The sequence below is a fragment of the Alligator sinensis genome, unplaced genomic scaffold (assembly GCF_000455745.1).
Source record: "Alligator sinensis unplaced genomic scaffold, ASM45574v1 scaffold472_2, whole genome shotgun sequence".
In the NCBI taxonomy this organism is placed as follows: Eukaryota; Metazoa; Chordata; order Crocodylia; family Alligatoridae; genus Alligator; species Alligator sinensis.
Window position 1 is genome coordinate 528,375 of NW_005842378.1, and position 15,871 is coordinate 544,245.

The following is a 15,871-nucleotide window of genomic DNA, read 5'->3' on the forward strand; positions in this document are numbered from 1 at the left end:
TTTACAAATACATGGATAAAGAATATTACTCATGCAACTACTTTTTGTGTATTTCCCATACAAGCAACATGAAAGCCACCTATCAAAAGTATTTCAACAATATTCTAAAAAGCAACTCCAAAGGATTTCAGCTTCCCTTCCTCAGTTTAAAGCATAAAAGATTGATTCTACCTTTTTACAGTTCAAAAACATCTATGGGCGCAACTAACACCAAAGAAATTCTAGTGTCAGGAGTTCCCACTAAAAATTCAGAAATTTACAGTTTACTTCGACCCAATCTCCAAATAAAGTAATTTTAGGCTTCCCAGTTCAATATTGTAGAGATTTACTAATCTACTGAATCAATAAAAAAAGTTACTTTGAAAATATTGCAACATTCTCTTTTACTGATTCAGGCATTTTTGCCAAAGTCTGGAAGCTATGAAGAAGAGGTAAAGCAAACTGATACAAGATAAAGTACTCGTATACAGCATAAATGAATTATTGAATAAATAATACAGGACACTTAAAAAATTCAGAGTAAAAAAAGTTAACAATTTTAGAAATATCAAAAATGAGCTTCAAAATATTACTGAATATAAATTGCTAAAGCAATCCTTGAAAGATTTCTGTAAAGCTGATAAATGAAAAAACACCTTCCCTGAAACAAAATGACCTTAACTTGTACATATAAACATAAATCAAGTTAAATTAATTATACCAGTAATGTGAAAAAATACACATTATTTATTCCCCAAATGCAATGGGATTTTTGTCTAAGTAAAGATCTGTAGTAATGCAATCTAGGACAGAATAATGTTTAGGGTGACCTGCAAGAAATGTAAGGGATTAAATTATTTAATTCATCGTTTTTGTTGCTATATGGAGAAATTCTTCCCCTCTCCCTCTGTTTTTTATCCTGCTTGTTCACTAAAAGAAAGCTAGGTTTGTTATTTTTATTGTAAAACACCATGACAGGCTCAAAGCAAGCTCTTCCACCCTCAGAGTCAATCTCAAGTGCTCAATACTTCTGTTATAAAAGGTTCTTTATCTAATTTTTAAGCTTGTGGAAGGCAAAAGATAAAACTTTGGCACTTCCATCTTTGATTATATAATTCCACAGTGATCTAAGATGCACAAAAAATATGCATCAGAGAAAGCTATGCATTATGCATGGTATCTTGGGACTACAGCTGCTAAAAAATGTCTGAATTTCTAAAATAAAATCCTATAAGTCATTTTAAAAGCATTTTTTATTCAAGGTGCAAGACCTCATCTATCAGGCAGCAGTCCACGCCAAGTTTGTTAAAGAAAAAAGTCCCTTAAAAATCAAAAGAAAACTCAGAGAAAAGAGACCTCAGGACTTACAAAGCAAATATTACCAGAAGTACAGTGACAAGTGGTAAACTTGGGACTTAAAATCTTAATCCCCAATTTTATACATATTACATTTTGCAAACAGTGAGCAGCCCCACTGATTTCTGTGGGACTATTCACAGTGCACAAAATTAGGTATGTATTTGAAAGATTAGGACGTTACCCTCCTTTGTTTCACATTTTAGAGTAAAAGGCTTACTCGATTTGAGCATGTTTGACTGAATTCTGTAAGAGAATAATTAATAACTGTATAAGAGTCACACTCTTCTAGCATAAAAAAGCAGCCATCATAAAAGTATGACACACACACCTCGTCCTAGGACACAAATAGACATTAGATTTGATGAATAATAAGTAGAGTGGAACTTCAACAGCTCTTGTCTTACATCTATTCCTTCTTTGGTTGGTCTGGTTTCCAATGTAAATTTGTTCCCTGGAAGGCAAAACAAAAGCCACAAAAATATTTAGTATTTTAGACTGCTACAATTTATATGAATTTGTAAACTAAATAGGATAGGATAAACATCATTTATAAATGTAAAACATATGTTTAACCTATGCTCCAGAGGCAGAGACTTTTTTTTATATTTTTTTTAATTAAGGACATATAAAATGTTAAACTACTGATTAAAAGGCCCTCCTGGCTAAGTAGAGCTAGTCTGCTCTTTTGATCTCACTGTGATCTCTCTTCTAAAAAGAGAGAGGAAAGATGACCCTTTAACTAAACATCTAAGCTGAACAGTCTTCAGACAAGAGTGGGAATCCAAAATTCTCTTTTAAATAGTCACTAGTATTGTTTTTTTAAGACTATATATAAACACTGTTAGCAATATTTATTGCAAGGAAGTATTTGAGTTTGATGTTAAAGCAGCACTATTATTTGGTGCAACACTAACAGTGTGAAAGAAAAAAAGGAAAATCTGTGAAAAAACTGGTCACAGCTGGATTTTAGTCAACTCCATTTCTCATTGCCATGATTCTGCAAGATTGAAAATAGAAGATAAAGTCCAAAATGGCAAACTGCTATTCTTTTTGTCAACCCTTAGCACAGACAATTCACAGAACACAGTAATTTCTCACAGAAGAAAAGGTGTGGCAAAGGCAAAAGAAAAACAAGTGTAACACAGGAAGAGATTAACATAGCATATACAACAACAGGAAGAAATACATTACAAAATGCTTTCTAGATTGATTTACCAAACCCTTGCAACATAGTAGCAATTACTACAACTAAAATGGTGCAATAATTAAACAATATATAGTATCAGTCTGTTTCAGATGTTGCAGATGCATTCAGTCAAGCCTTCATGAAGTTGAGTCCATGACATTAAATTTACTGCATTCATTTTAAAATGACATCTGAAATAAAAGTGGGCATATTTCTAAAAGCATGTGTATGCAAATATAAATTCCTCTTTGCTAGTTATTTGTTATAAAATGCTTGCATATTTTCCCCCCAGTCTGTCTTTTCCTTTGTTACAGCAATTTACTAAATGTTACAAATCCCAGGCTGCAGTTACAGGATCTATGGACTCTGCCAGTTCCGAGCCCACAAAACAGGCACTGGGTTGGGAAGAACAGATTAAAGAACTAAATTATTATTGTTTTACAAATGTGCTGCTACTATACTATGGTCTTTAGTGGACAAATGTCAGAGGGCATCTAGGGTGACTATACAAGGCCTGTTAGGGGACAAAAGAGCAAATGTACTGTTTGAGCTCTTGCATTAACTGGGTGCTGGGCACATGGGAAAGCTGAAGAATGGCTAAGTATACTGAAAGGAAACCTGGAGGACTGGAATGCCTGTCCTGCACAGGAGCAACACGAAGAAGACTGCTGGCAGAGCAAGTTCCACAGAGACCAGTGATGACCTAATACAGCAAAAATTACACCCATTCTTGCAGCCCAGGAGATTTCATGATGTCTCACTTGGTCTGTAGGACTAAAGACAGGGCTGTCAAAGGTATGGCATTACATGAGAGGTGGCATTTGGGAGCCCTGTATGCATTACATTTCTTTTTAAAATTAAGGACCTGGTTATTGTTTCGTTTTGTTTTTTAAATCAGTCAGACATACAAAATCGTATTTTTAGAAGTATTTGATGGCAAATTCAGGGTCTAAATTAGTTCTATATAATACAGAGCACTAAGATTTTTAATATAATTACTACTGAATTTCTGCATATTTTAGTCCTCTATTTATAAAACTGAATCTGATCTTAACAAGCAGCAAGTATCTGGAAGCATCCAAAAGTCTGGTAACTTTGCAAAACAGAGCTCCCCTAAGAAGAATGTCCCTAAACTTCAAAGAAACATTTTCTGCAACTTTTTTATGGACATCTTTGAGCTGCATAGGATTTAACATGATTTTCTCCAGCATTGCTGCTTACTGGTTTACAAGGGTTACTATTAAAGTCTGTAAACAGCGTTGCAGAAAGGTGGCTCTACTGATTCTCATTCTGCTCCACTTGAGCTACTGCCAGAATTGTACTGGAAAGTGCTGCTGCCAGGCTCAGCAAGTTCGCTATATAGACATGCCATAAGATCATAAAATCTGCTTTTCCTCATTATAAATTAATGACAGAGATCTAATTCCTCCCCCCACCCAAAATCAGATAGGAAATGACCTTACTGTTTTTTCTATTTTTTTTTTCCTTATTTCCCACTTCAGAGTCCTTCCTCTACTAAAAAAAAAAAGTCAATACATCCTCCAAGTAATCTTGGCAAGGGGCTATTGCACTTACCTTGATATTCTTAAAAATGCTCTGCAGTGAAATGTAGGAAGGGAAATTCTATTAATTAAATCTAATCAAACCAATGCAGCAACTTAAACCTTTTGTATTTTTACATTAATGGAAATAAATAGTTGATTACTATCCTAACACAAATATGTTTTTGAAAAGATTATATGTTATTTGTTCCTTCAGCCATTTAAGAGCACTCACAGAACAAAAAACTTGAGCAACCAACTCAGCATGTTTATCCAAGGCTTAACTTTCACAACTGTCTGCTGCTATGGCCAGGCCACCATGTTCAATGCTTGGATTGTCTTAAATGCCTCAGAGCTTTGAAAAGCTTTTCAATTTAACATGAAAATGTTATGCAGCTTTCTCAAGTGTTAGGTTGTTACCAAGGGTGTACGTTGTAGCCGTGTTGGTCTAAGGACATAGGCAGACAAGGTTCCTTGGGTGAATCTGATATCTTTTATTAGACCAACCCAAATAGTTGGAAAATAGTTATTAAGCAAGCTTTCGGGTTCAAAAACCCTGCGTCAGGCTAAGGAAGTTTCAGCAGTTGGTGTGTGCTCTTCCTGGATGGAATGAAAAGTAAAGAAGCCAGATGCTGGGCAGGGGAGTCAGTTGCCAGGCAGATTGTGTGTCAAAAATCCAATATCTATATTTAGTCCATGATTTTTAGTATCCAGAAGGTTGATGAAATGGAGTTCATAGGCTCGTCTCTGGGAAGTGTTGTGTAAGTTTCCTTTGAGGATCAGGACTGAGAGATTCTGCAGTACAGAAATGTAATATACCTCATCCAATGCACCAAATGTCCTGATGGAAAATATGTAGGAGAGACCAAACAACAACTATGCACCAGAATGAACGCACACCGGAAATCTATCAAAGACAGAAATACCCAATTACCTGTGGAGGCACATTTCTCACAAGAAACCCACTCTCTCTCCAATCTCTCAGTCCTAATCCTCAAAGGAAACTTACACAACACTTCCCAGAGATGAGCCTATGAACTCCATTTCATCAACCTCCTGGATACTAAAAATCACGGACTAAATATAGATATTGGATTTTTGACAAATTATAATCTCTGACAACTGACTCCCCTGCCCAGTCTCTGGCTTCTTTACTTTTCATTCCATCCAGGAAGAGCACACACCAACTGCTGAAACTTCCTTAGCCTGATGCAGGGTTTTTGAACCCGAAAGCTTGCTTAATAACTATTCTCCAACTATTTGGGTTGGTCTAATAAAAGATATCAGATTCACCCAAGAAACCTTGTCTGTCAGGTTGTTAGCAATGCTTTTAGCTGACAGTCATTTAAAAGAGTTCATCCTGTGTGTGTCACAATGATTACTGTCCCAAATTGTTAAGACTCATCCCAAGTCATTTCTAAAAAGTATCTACAGTAGCAATTATCACAACCATAAAAGACATATCCTTGGTGAATTCCAACTCTTGCATCATACTCTTCCCTATGTTTTGTCTAGCTCTTTTGCTTGTTTGGTTGGTTTGTTTTGTTTTTTTCTTTTAAATCTAAGACGTGGAAAACATAATGAAGCATCACAACAAACAGGCATGAAGAGAAATGTATTTTATACCAACACTAGTGGATGGATGATTATATTCTGACAAACCTGTTCCAAATTTACTGAAGGGATGATTGGGGTTTCCAGTAGCCTTTTCCAATTGAAACAATCTCCAGGCATCATTCATTAAATTCTTCTCATGCTCGGAGTCAACAGCATTCACTTCCCTATCTTTGCAGCTTTCATCAAACAGTGGGCACAGAAAAAACTGGGCAAACCTAAAAAAATTTTTATACAAGTAAATGTTACCTTTTAAATTCAGTTTATTGCACAGGAAAAAATAAAAACAAAACCTAGCTTATCTTCTGAAAACCTAATGAACGTTTGAATTTGTTAATTAAGTATATAGAACTAAAAGCTAAGAAACTGTGAATTTAGTCCTGGCTTTGCCTGTGATCAAGTCACTTAACCTCTTTATTTTTCAAGTACTCCACCTGTAAATTATAAATAATGATTTATTAATTGGAAAACTGTTATGCTTATTTTGTGATAGGATTGCACCCATCAGCCCCAACAGAGATCAGATCCCAATTATATTAGGCTTTTGTCTTTGCCCTTTGGGACTATTCTTTTTAATATATGTAGCAGCAATGAACAAAAGGTGGGGAAAGGAAATATTATCTCTGTTTTATGGGGGCCTTTACTTAAAGTCCATTAAAGTCAATAAAAAGACTTCCCATTTAATTCACTATGTCTTCGGAGACCATCCTAAATGTTTTGATCAAGATCACATAACCTTGTGGTTAAAACAAAGACTTCATTTACTGGAAGACATCTTGCAAGGTCAGTCAAAATATTATCTGAATATTATTTTAAAACAACTTTCACAGGAAGATTATGGTTCCCCCCTAGCAGGTTTAACAGGTTTCATGTTATTTAACTATAGTTCAATCCTTTGTGTGCATATTGGATAAGAAAAAATTCACCTGACTGCATATCAATGCCAGTCCCTATTTCTTACCCATCTGCTTACATCATAACAAATAGAGGTGCAACAATACATCGGTTCATACCGTACTGGCACTGATAAAAAGAAAATTGACAATATCAGCAATTGGCTTTTTTTGACTGATGTGGCCAATAAGGTCACTGACAAATGTTACATACATGCACACAGCCAGGAGTACAGCCCAGCAGCTTGGAGATCAGCAACTAGATGGTAAGTCTGTGGGGTGAAAGGGCATGGGGGTGGGGCAGATCAAGGCCTATGCAGTGAGGGAGGGAGAGAGGCTGAAGCAGGCACTGCACAGCCCAAGTGGGGTGCAGGACAGAGCCAGCGGCCTGTGCGGGGGGACGACTCTCACCACTGCGTGCACCCCCGAGGGAGTCAAGCATGTGCCTGTAGATCTGTGTGCAGGGCAAGGGCGGGCTGCCACTGCACGCTTACACTCGGGGGCTGCGCCAGGGTCTTCCTGGTGGTTGTAACTGGGCCGGGCCAGGGCAGGACGGGGCAAGCAGTGGTGGTGCTGGGAGGAGGCTACAGGGGTGGCTCTGCACCCCCCCATAGCCCTCTGCCACCTGCCCTGCCCCACCCGAGCATAGCCGCTGGGAAGTGCAGCCCCTGAGTGCAAGAATACAGCAGCAGCCTGTCCTTGCCCCACACACAGATCCAGAGGGCACATGCCCCCCATGCCTCCCCCAGGGGTGCGTGCCAGAGCGGGAGCTGCCCCCTCCTGTCCCCTACATGAGCCACGGACTCCATCTTGCATGCCGCCCCACCCCATCCCAGGAGGGCAGCACCAACCCCAACCCCAGCTCCATTCCCTTCCTCACTGGGGGGGGGGCCTCAATCTGCCCCGCCACCACCCCAGCGCCCCTTCTCTCCTCCATGCCCCTTCCTCCCAACACACTTACCAGCCAGAACACTGCTCTCCAAGTTGCTAGGCTGCATATTAGCAATTGGATTGGTATCAGCCAATATGGCTGGCCAATAATTGGCCATTGGTATCAGTCCAAAAAAATCTTTATCAGCGCACCCCTAATACCAAAAACTCTTATCTGCATATCAGTACAGTGCATACAACCTCTTGCATTCATAGGAACTCTTCATCCCACTGTCTACTCCGTAACCCAACTACTCTGTTTAACGGCATAATTGGTGAAACTGATTAGGAGTGGTCAATTTTAAGGCTTCTAAAGAAAGAAGGGAACTAGTTCCTGTCAATTTCAAAGCTGTTACTATAGGCCTAAGGTACTTTTGAGAAACAAAATAATGAAGCTTAAGGAGATGTGAAAATCTTTGCAAACTGTTTCAGTAGCTAATGGGCAGCATTTAGATTGAGTTCAAGTAAGTACACTACTCTGAATTCTCTGCACTACCTCACATCAGGTCCAGAATGTTTTCAAAACCATTGAACCAGCACTTTTTCTATATATTTTTTTAGCAACTTAAAATAAGTTGCAACACTGGTGATAAATAAGGAAAAGAAATAAATATTTATTTGTAATGATTCATAATACTGATTTTTTTTTTTCTAAAAGTAACATGAATCTCTATAAAAACTATATTAAAGAACATCGAGATTGCGAAAGCTTGCACACAGAAATCAGGAAGTGTGTGTGTTATGGTTGCTTATGTAATCATAATTTGGTCCCTTTGTGCCTAGGCATGACAATATATTTTACTGCAGACAAGTGTTGCTCAATTAATGAGCTATTAAATGTTTTGTTTTTTCCTTGTGCAATACATGTTACCAATTCCTTTTTCATTGTATACTGTTCAAACTTGGGTTTGAGGTATAACTATTAAATTTCCACTAGGGCATTTATATAGCACTCACCATTTTATGAATGCTTCACAAGTATTACATTTATGTTCAATTCAGAACAATCCTGGAAGGCAAGAGTGTAGTTATTCCCATTTTACAAATGGGGAAGAGGCAGGGCAAGATTATGTTCAAAAGTATCTATTAACTTTTCTGACTCGACAAATTAGATAACTCTACAAATTAGCATGCCTAATTTGAGACACTTAGGACATGATTTTGAGCTTAGCATCGCATAACACTTAACATGTTCAAAAAAATACAGCTCCCATTGACTTCAGTTTCATTTGCATGAGTTCCATACTTTTGGAAAGAAGAGTGCCAACACCCAGAAAACGAGGAACTTACAACAGTGAATTCCTGTGAAAACTGAATCACTGTGGTTTAAGTAAATGTTTCTCTACCAGTGGGTTGCAAGAATATATGAAAGGGTTGCAAACAAACTTAAAAAATTCTCTTTTAAAGAAGAAAAACATGGGAAGCCATGGTTTTTTCCTTGCAAGCTGGCAGTTCCGGTCCGCAAAGGGCTGCTTGGGCCCTTCCCCAACCCATACACTCACCCACTGCCCCACACACTAGGGGGCTAGAGCCTTGAGGCAGGGGGTAGCAAGTCAGGAGTGAGGGGCATAGGGTTGGAACTGGCCAACGATGTTTACAATAGAGGTGCAGTATGAAAAAGATTGAGAACCACTGGTTTAAGTAACCTGACCAGATTCACAGAGGAAACCTAATGGTTAGTCCATTAGTTCAAGCAGCAGAGGTGCTTCTAATACATGTGAGAGTTCGTGTGTGTGTGTGTGGGGGAGAGGGAGTAGGCAGAGGGGGCCATTAAGGGAACATGAGTGTCTACTAGGTTTGCCCACAAGGCAGATCTTACTAGTTATGCCTCTGCTCATCCCAGTCCCAGTCTACCACTCTGAACTCCTCATCCCAGCATCCCCTTGCTCTACATTCACCTTACTCATTTCCAGTTCTTTTTCCAAAACAGTTACACTCCTCCTCACTCAGCTCTTTGTCTGCTAGCTCTCTTCTTTCCCTCAGTTTCCATTTGTGTCCTCACTACTCACATTTCTCAGACTGTCTTCTTCCCCAGTCTATCCCAGCTCTCCTCCCAGTACCCTGGTTCCTCACCACCACAGTCCTTCTCCGTTGTCCACCTCACAACTTCACTGGTCTTTACTACTCATTCAGTGTCAGTCTCCCCCACAGGCTTCCAATGCAAATTTTCCAAATTGGTCTTAAAAACATATTAGCCCTTGAAATTTTCAATCCAAGTGATTAAAGTTAGACAAACTTACAAACAGTTGAAAACATGACATATTGGGAAAGCATTTGACAGCCTTAACAGATGGTGTTGTTAGCCCTGTCCAAAATAATGGAAATTCTAATGCTATCAATCAAAGGTTCATATATAATTCAGAGGTATCACAAAGGCCAACTGAAATTTAAAAAAATAGAAATCAGAAATAAACATATTTACCTGTCCAGTGCACCTTCTAGGTGTTCATGTGACACATCGAAGTAATAGTTGGTGTGTTCTCCACTAGTGAATGCATTTGAGCTCCCTGCATGTTCACTAAGAAACTGACTGTATTCATTCTCTTTTGGATATTTCTCAGTTCCCAAGAACAGCATATGCTCACAAAAATGACTAAGCCCAGCAATATTTAGGGGATCCGATAACGAACCTGCAAAGGGGAGAGGGGAATACATAAACTAAATCACCTTAAATCAATCATGTTAAAATGTTTAGGATTTTTAAAAAGTTTTATTATTAGTCTACTTACACCATCAGTGAATTATATAAATTCTGTAGTTATAAAATTCTACTCAACTGCAGCCAGAGAGTACTAGGTTGGTAATCCATACTTTAAAAAAGCATCTTAAAATGAACAACTTGAAGAGTTTAACATATTATACTGTGAGTGATATAAAGAAATAGCTCCTAAATTGAGGTCTGTGTACTACATTAAGATCAAATGATTTAAGAAAATTCTCTCGGGTTTGTTCTCCTGGTACAAAAAAACTCGCCCATAAACCCCTGAATACATTCAAATGCTGAGCCATAGGCCTTGCAATGCTGACACTGTGCAGCCAGGGGACTCCTGTGCTTACCTCTCAGAGCGCCCTGCAGGCTCCCTTGGTCTACCCAGAGACATAATGGCAAAAATACACAGAGCAGTCTTGACTGGCTGCCCCAGACTGCTCCATGTAAGTCTGTCTCTTCACTATGCACAGCATAGGTTTGCAAAGGAGGCATATTCTGCTCAGATTGAACTTCAGCTCAATAGAGTGGCACAGTCTCTTGGGCAAGCTGGGGAGCAGGGGAGAGGGAGATGAAAGCGAAGCATGTTGAGATGCTAAAGGACTGTGCTGTGGCTTCTCTCAGAAGAGAGCATGTATGTATGTACATTTGCTGTCTCTCAGGAAAAACAACCAGGAATAAATCACTCCTGCAAGTTCCTGGGTTATTTTTCTCCTGGAGTTATTTTGCTGCTAGAAGAGACCCCTGAACATTTTACACTCACAGTTTCTCCTGGGAAAGGAACAATGCTCCCAGGAGAAACTGAATGTCTGCACATGCCCTATGTACGTTGTGGAGATCTGGCAGGTAACATTGTTCTAGCTTCTTCTCTTTGTCTGTAGTAGCTATACTCTATAAAAGGATAGCCAAAGATACATTAAACACTTTTAAATACTCTATTTTCAAGCAATTGCTGGGGTTTCTACAGACACACTACATGATCATAAATAGAAGGGATGTTTGTCCAGAAGACCAGCTGTTATAAAGCTGTGGTAAAAATACTGAGAAACTGCTATAAAACCTGAAACACAGGGTATCAGTTGAGCATTTGAAAAGCAAGCTGAATTGGAGAGAGCTTAGACCCACACTTTTGGTTTCCAAGGGCTTGGGGCGGTGGAAGGGAGGCATGATGAAGGTCTGCAGTCAAATCTGGAATGAAGACACAACTGGTTGCTAAATGGGTAGCTTTTAAAGAACAAGCAGTGCAAAAGATAAAAAGTATAAACAAAAGGAAAAACAGGGCAGTAGAGTTCTGGCTGCATACCAGAGCCACAGTTGGGCAGGGGGTGAGAAGTGATATAGTAGTATAGGATGCCTGGAGAACTGACCGGACCCATGTCAAAGGATGCTTGGAGTCTACAGATAACACTGACCTGGTTCACAGTGGAACAATTCAAAATAATACTTGCTTTTCCAGGTATCATTTTGAAGCATTCCAGGCAGATTTAAACCAATTTAGCAAGTGTGTATGTCTATGTCTGTCTGCTTCAGGTTTAAACCAGTCAAAGGGTTACATGCATCATTGTCCCTAAAGTGGGTCAGATTTTTCTTCACAGAAATGAACAGAAGTAATTATTTGCAATGTAAAACTGAATACAAAGTGTATTAAATACCTATATGTACATCAAGTGCTGCTGAAGACTTATCTGTGGTGGGGTCACTGATAAGCAATGACTTAATGCCATTTGCAAGTTCTAGTCCACGATACTCTCGCTTATCCTCAGGTGACTTGATAATTTCATTTGTTATCCTCTTAATCGCCGAGCTTCTCATTTTGCTGTTGATTTCTTTCTGAAGCCTAAAAAAAAACCAGCAAGTTAAATTTTAAAATTTATTTTCAGTTACCTATTTTAGAGGGTAAAAAAAAAAAAAGAGAGATAAAGGAAGAAATCTAGTAGAACGTTTAAAACCTCCCATAATGGCTTAGTTATGGCCCAGAGTCCAGAAAGCGTTGAGACTATTTAAGTTCTACTAAAAATCAGGCAATTACACATGGGAGTAAGTCACATTATTCACTCTACTTTAACTTCTATTTTTACAGTAATTAAAAAACAGTTTTGTAAAGAAACATGTTATCAACCCTATTCAATTGGAATAAAATTTAGATTAATTTATTTCCCACAATCAAGCCAAATCCTTCTTCAGCCTACAGAAAAAGGCATTTTAAATCTTTGTGTTATTATTTAAGTTTAAAAAAAAATAAATTAAAAAATCAGAAGAAAAACATGAAGTAATGGCAGGTATACTTGGCATCCTGAATACGTCCACTTTGCTCTGACATAACACCTTTCATCAAAAAAATATAAAGTCAAAGAATTTAACAAAAGAGGGCATTTTCTTAAATGAACAGAAGGATAAAGTCAAACATGGAAGAATTAAGCAACCTGCTCAAGATTCTGTAGTAAACCAGCAACAAACTAAGGAACAGAAACATACTCTCCCGACTCTCAGGAACTAGGGATGTGAATGGTTAAACGACCGACTATTTAACCAATCCGATAAGCCCAGCGATAACTGGTTATAGCTTACCAGTTATCTTATAATGGGGGGCGGGGCACAGTCTGGCAGGGAAGCGGGGGAGAAGAGAAGCCGCATGGTGCCCTAGCAGGAACTGGAAGGTGGCAGGGCAAGAGGAAGAAGCAAGGAAGAGAGGTGAGGGGAGACTAGTATCCATAGCTAGTTTGATCCCTCCCTCCCTCCCTCCCTCCCAGTGCATTGGTGGTTGCAGTGAGCTAGGAAAGCCTTTTGCCTACTGTTGCCACCCACAGCTTCACATGGGCTGTGCTGTCTGGCAGGGCTTGCTGCCACCTCCACCGCCCCCTTAAAAGGCCCTGGGAAGCAGCTCCAGTAGCAGCTGTCCCCCAGTGGGTCTGTGCGCAGACCCCAGCTCCCTGTGCTGCTCGAAGCAGACTGCTGCAAACCCTCCTCCACAGCAAGGCAGGGCAGGAGCTGGCCTAGGGCTCCACACCCATCAGCCGGAACTACGTATGTGTTATCGGTTAACCATTTAACCAATATAATTAGAGGCAGGGCTGAATTGGGGCAACCACCCCAGGCCTTGCGCTTTGGGGGGGCCCCACAGAGCTGGGCAGTGTGTCAGCTCCACATCCAGCCGCTCATCCCCCCCCCCGATGCTGGCAGCAGCTTCTTCAGCTCTGGGGCCCATGGGATCAGAGTGAGGGCAGGGCCCTGCATGGGCTGATTTGTCCTAGGCCCCACACCCTGCTCGCATCATTTCTGATTAGAGGATGTTAAATGGATATTTTTTAAAATTATACTTGCATCCCAAGTATCAGGAACTACTACTAATATACTGTCACAACTCCTGAAAATTTATGCTGGACTAATGAATACTAGCTTTAGCGATGCACCATGAACTTTCTTGCTTACTATAACAGTAAAATTTCCAAATGCTAAGAAAGCGAGTTTCTAGGATAATGCTCTCTTTTAAGTTTTAGGTTAATTGCCAAAATAAAGTAATAAGATTCCGGTTATGAATCTTGAAAGTGAAAATATATGCATTAATTTCACATGAATTTCCCATTTTTAAGCAACCACAGAAATGGAAAATGAGAGATTAGTGGCTGGGGCCAGGTCCTACACAGTCAGGTAGTATATTCTTGAATGTAACTACCTATACATCTTAATTCTGCATTTCCAAGATGTCAGTTGCTGTGAAGAGCCTGCTCTGAAGACATAATACCAACTAGATCATATTTTTGTCTGCAATTTGATGTACTGGTACGTGACAAGAGCTTGGAGAAAACTAGCTAATTTCACTGATGAACTGTAAGATCTGAGCTCAAGCCTCTAAAGCAGAGGTGTCAAAGATACAGCCCACAAAGCCCTATCATCTGGCCCTGGTATGCACTGCATGTGATACACAGGGCTGGACCCAGCACATATGCTGTACCCAAGGCCAGTCAAAGGCACATGCTACAGATGTGATGATGCTTGCTCCTGACCAGCCTAGTACACTAAATCCAGGGCCAATCCAGAGCAGGCTCAAAGACCAGGCCACATGGGTGCTGCATGAAATCGCATGCCCTAGATCCGTACACATGCAACCAAGAACAGCATGTCTGGGGCATGTGTTGGCTCCAGCATGCAGGGCCATTCTGTAGGCCCAATCTAGCCTGTCGACCGGCCACATGCTCCTAATTTGACCCATGGGGCTGTATGAGCTGGATCCCCCCATTCTAGAGAGAAAACAGGCTTGTGTACTAAATCTCTCTTTAGAGCAATATTGCTATAGCATAGTTTAGCAGCACAAAATAAGCAGACCCAAGAGTCTCAGTGTACTTCAGTTTATTCTCAGCTCACATCAGTCAGCAGCATGCAAAAAAATAAGTTTATTTTCAGAAACTTTAAGGCTGTATAAGGGACAGTACTTTTTTATCCAGGAAAGGGTGGGTTTGATTTAAATCAAATTGGTTTAAATTATGATTTAAATCACAGCTTAAATCACTGGTCAGGAAGCCTCCATTTAATCACTGTTTTCTACAAAAATCGCATTCTTGTTGTTTGATATCCTTTATTTTCATTTAACTTCTTGAAACTTTGCATTTTTAGAGAAAGGCAGGGGCTTGACTGGACACAAACTTGCAGAGAGATAATAGGGCTGACAGATCTGGTATCTCTCAACTCCATATACTGCTGTTAACAAGGATGTTATCTCTGGAGACACAAATCCACAGTTTAAGAACTGAAACTAAGCATCACAGAGATGCTTAATGGGATCTTCTAGACTGAGCACTGAGTCCCATTGGGTAGAGTGATTTTCTTTAATCTTTACTAACCTACAGAGAAGTTTCTGGGAACCACATAAGATTGGGGCCCTAAGATAGTCCATGGCCTGTTGTGACCTATTCATAAAACTTTTCTAAAAAGGTTACATGAATATACTGTCTCAAAGGGCGTGTCCACACAAGCGCACACATGCCTCTTGCAGCATCTCAAACCCCTTTAAGACGCTGCAAGACACGTGCGGGAACAAAAAAAATGTTCCCCGCACTGTAAATTATTCCCCCCTGCTGCCTTGTGGTACTGAGAAGTCCTGATATGCTGTTGTCCCTCATTCCCAAACCACAGCCCCCTGGCCCTGCTGGTGCCCCTCACTCCTGACCTGCAGCCTTCCAGCCTTGCTGGTGCCCCTAGCTCTCAAAATGCAGCCCCCCCATCTCCCCCCCCAGCACTGCCAGTGCCCCTCACTCCCAACCCAGAGCCCCCTGCCCTACCCCCAGCCCTGCTGGACGGGGTACCCAGCTGTTCTTCCCTCATGCAGACTCACAGGACTCCAGTGACAGAAGGAGGCATGGGGGTCCTTTGGGGGTGGTAGGGAACTGCATGGCTGGGCTGCCAATGTGCAGCCAAGGGCAGGGGAGGCCATGTACTGCCAGGAGATGCTTTACGCCATGTATGGCAAGGAGCACCCCCCCAGGGGAGGGGGGGCGTGCTGTGGCCAGACCACCTGGCACAACATGGTGTGGGACAGGGCAGTGCCACTGACATCCCCTCCTCCCTCCAGCCCATGCTGGGGCCAGACTCACTCTGCCACTGCCTGTACGAGTTGGAGCCGCCACAGCTGCCATGGGTGGGACTCAGACTGCCTGAAGCCCCTCAT

At 40.6% G+C, this 15,871-nt stretch overlaps 1 protein-coding gene across 7 annotated transcripts in view; it reads right to left on the reverse strand.

Annotated features, from left to right (window-relative positions):
- Positions 1 to 15,871, reverse strand: part of IDE (insulin degrading enzyme) — a 114,269-nt gene that overhangs the window by 76,755 nt on the left and 21,643 nt on the right. For 4 of the 7 annotated variants that reach the window (XM_025210881.1, XM_025210884.1, XM_025210880.1 and 1 more), the window contains 5 exons: positions 11,862 to 12,046; positions 11,335 to 11,397; positions 9,925 to 10,132; positions 5,728 to 5,897; positions 1,667 to 1,789 (listed from right to left, as the gene is read on the reverse strand). In XM_025210881.1, coding sequence (XP_025066666.1) covers positions 1,667 to 1,789; positions 5,728 to 5,897; positions 9,925 to 10,132; positions 11,335 to 11,397; positions 11,862 to 12,046 — 749 coding nt within the window. Of the gene's footprint in view, positions 1 to 1,666; positions 1,790 to 5,727; positions 5,898 to 9,924; positions 10,133 to 11,334; positions 11,398 to 11,861; positions 12,047 to 12,777; positions 12,872 to 15,871 lie in introns of those variants that run through there. The other 3 variants (XM_025210883.1, XM_025210882.1, XM_025210885.1) reach the window with 2 other exon arrangements.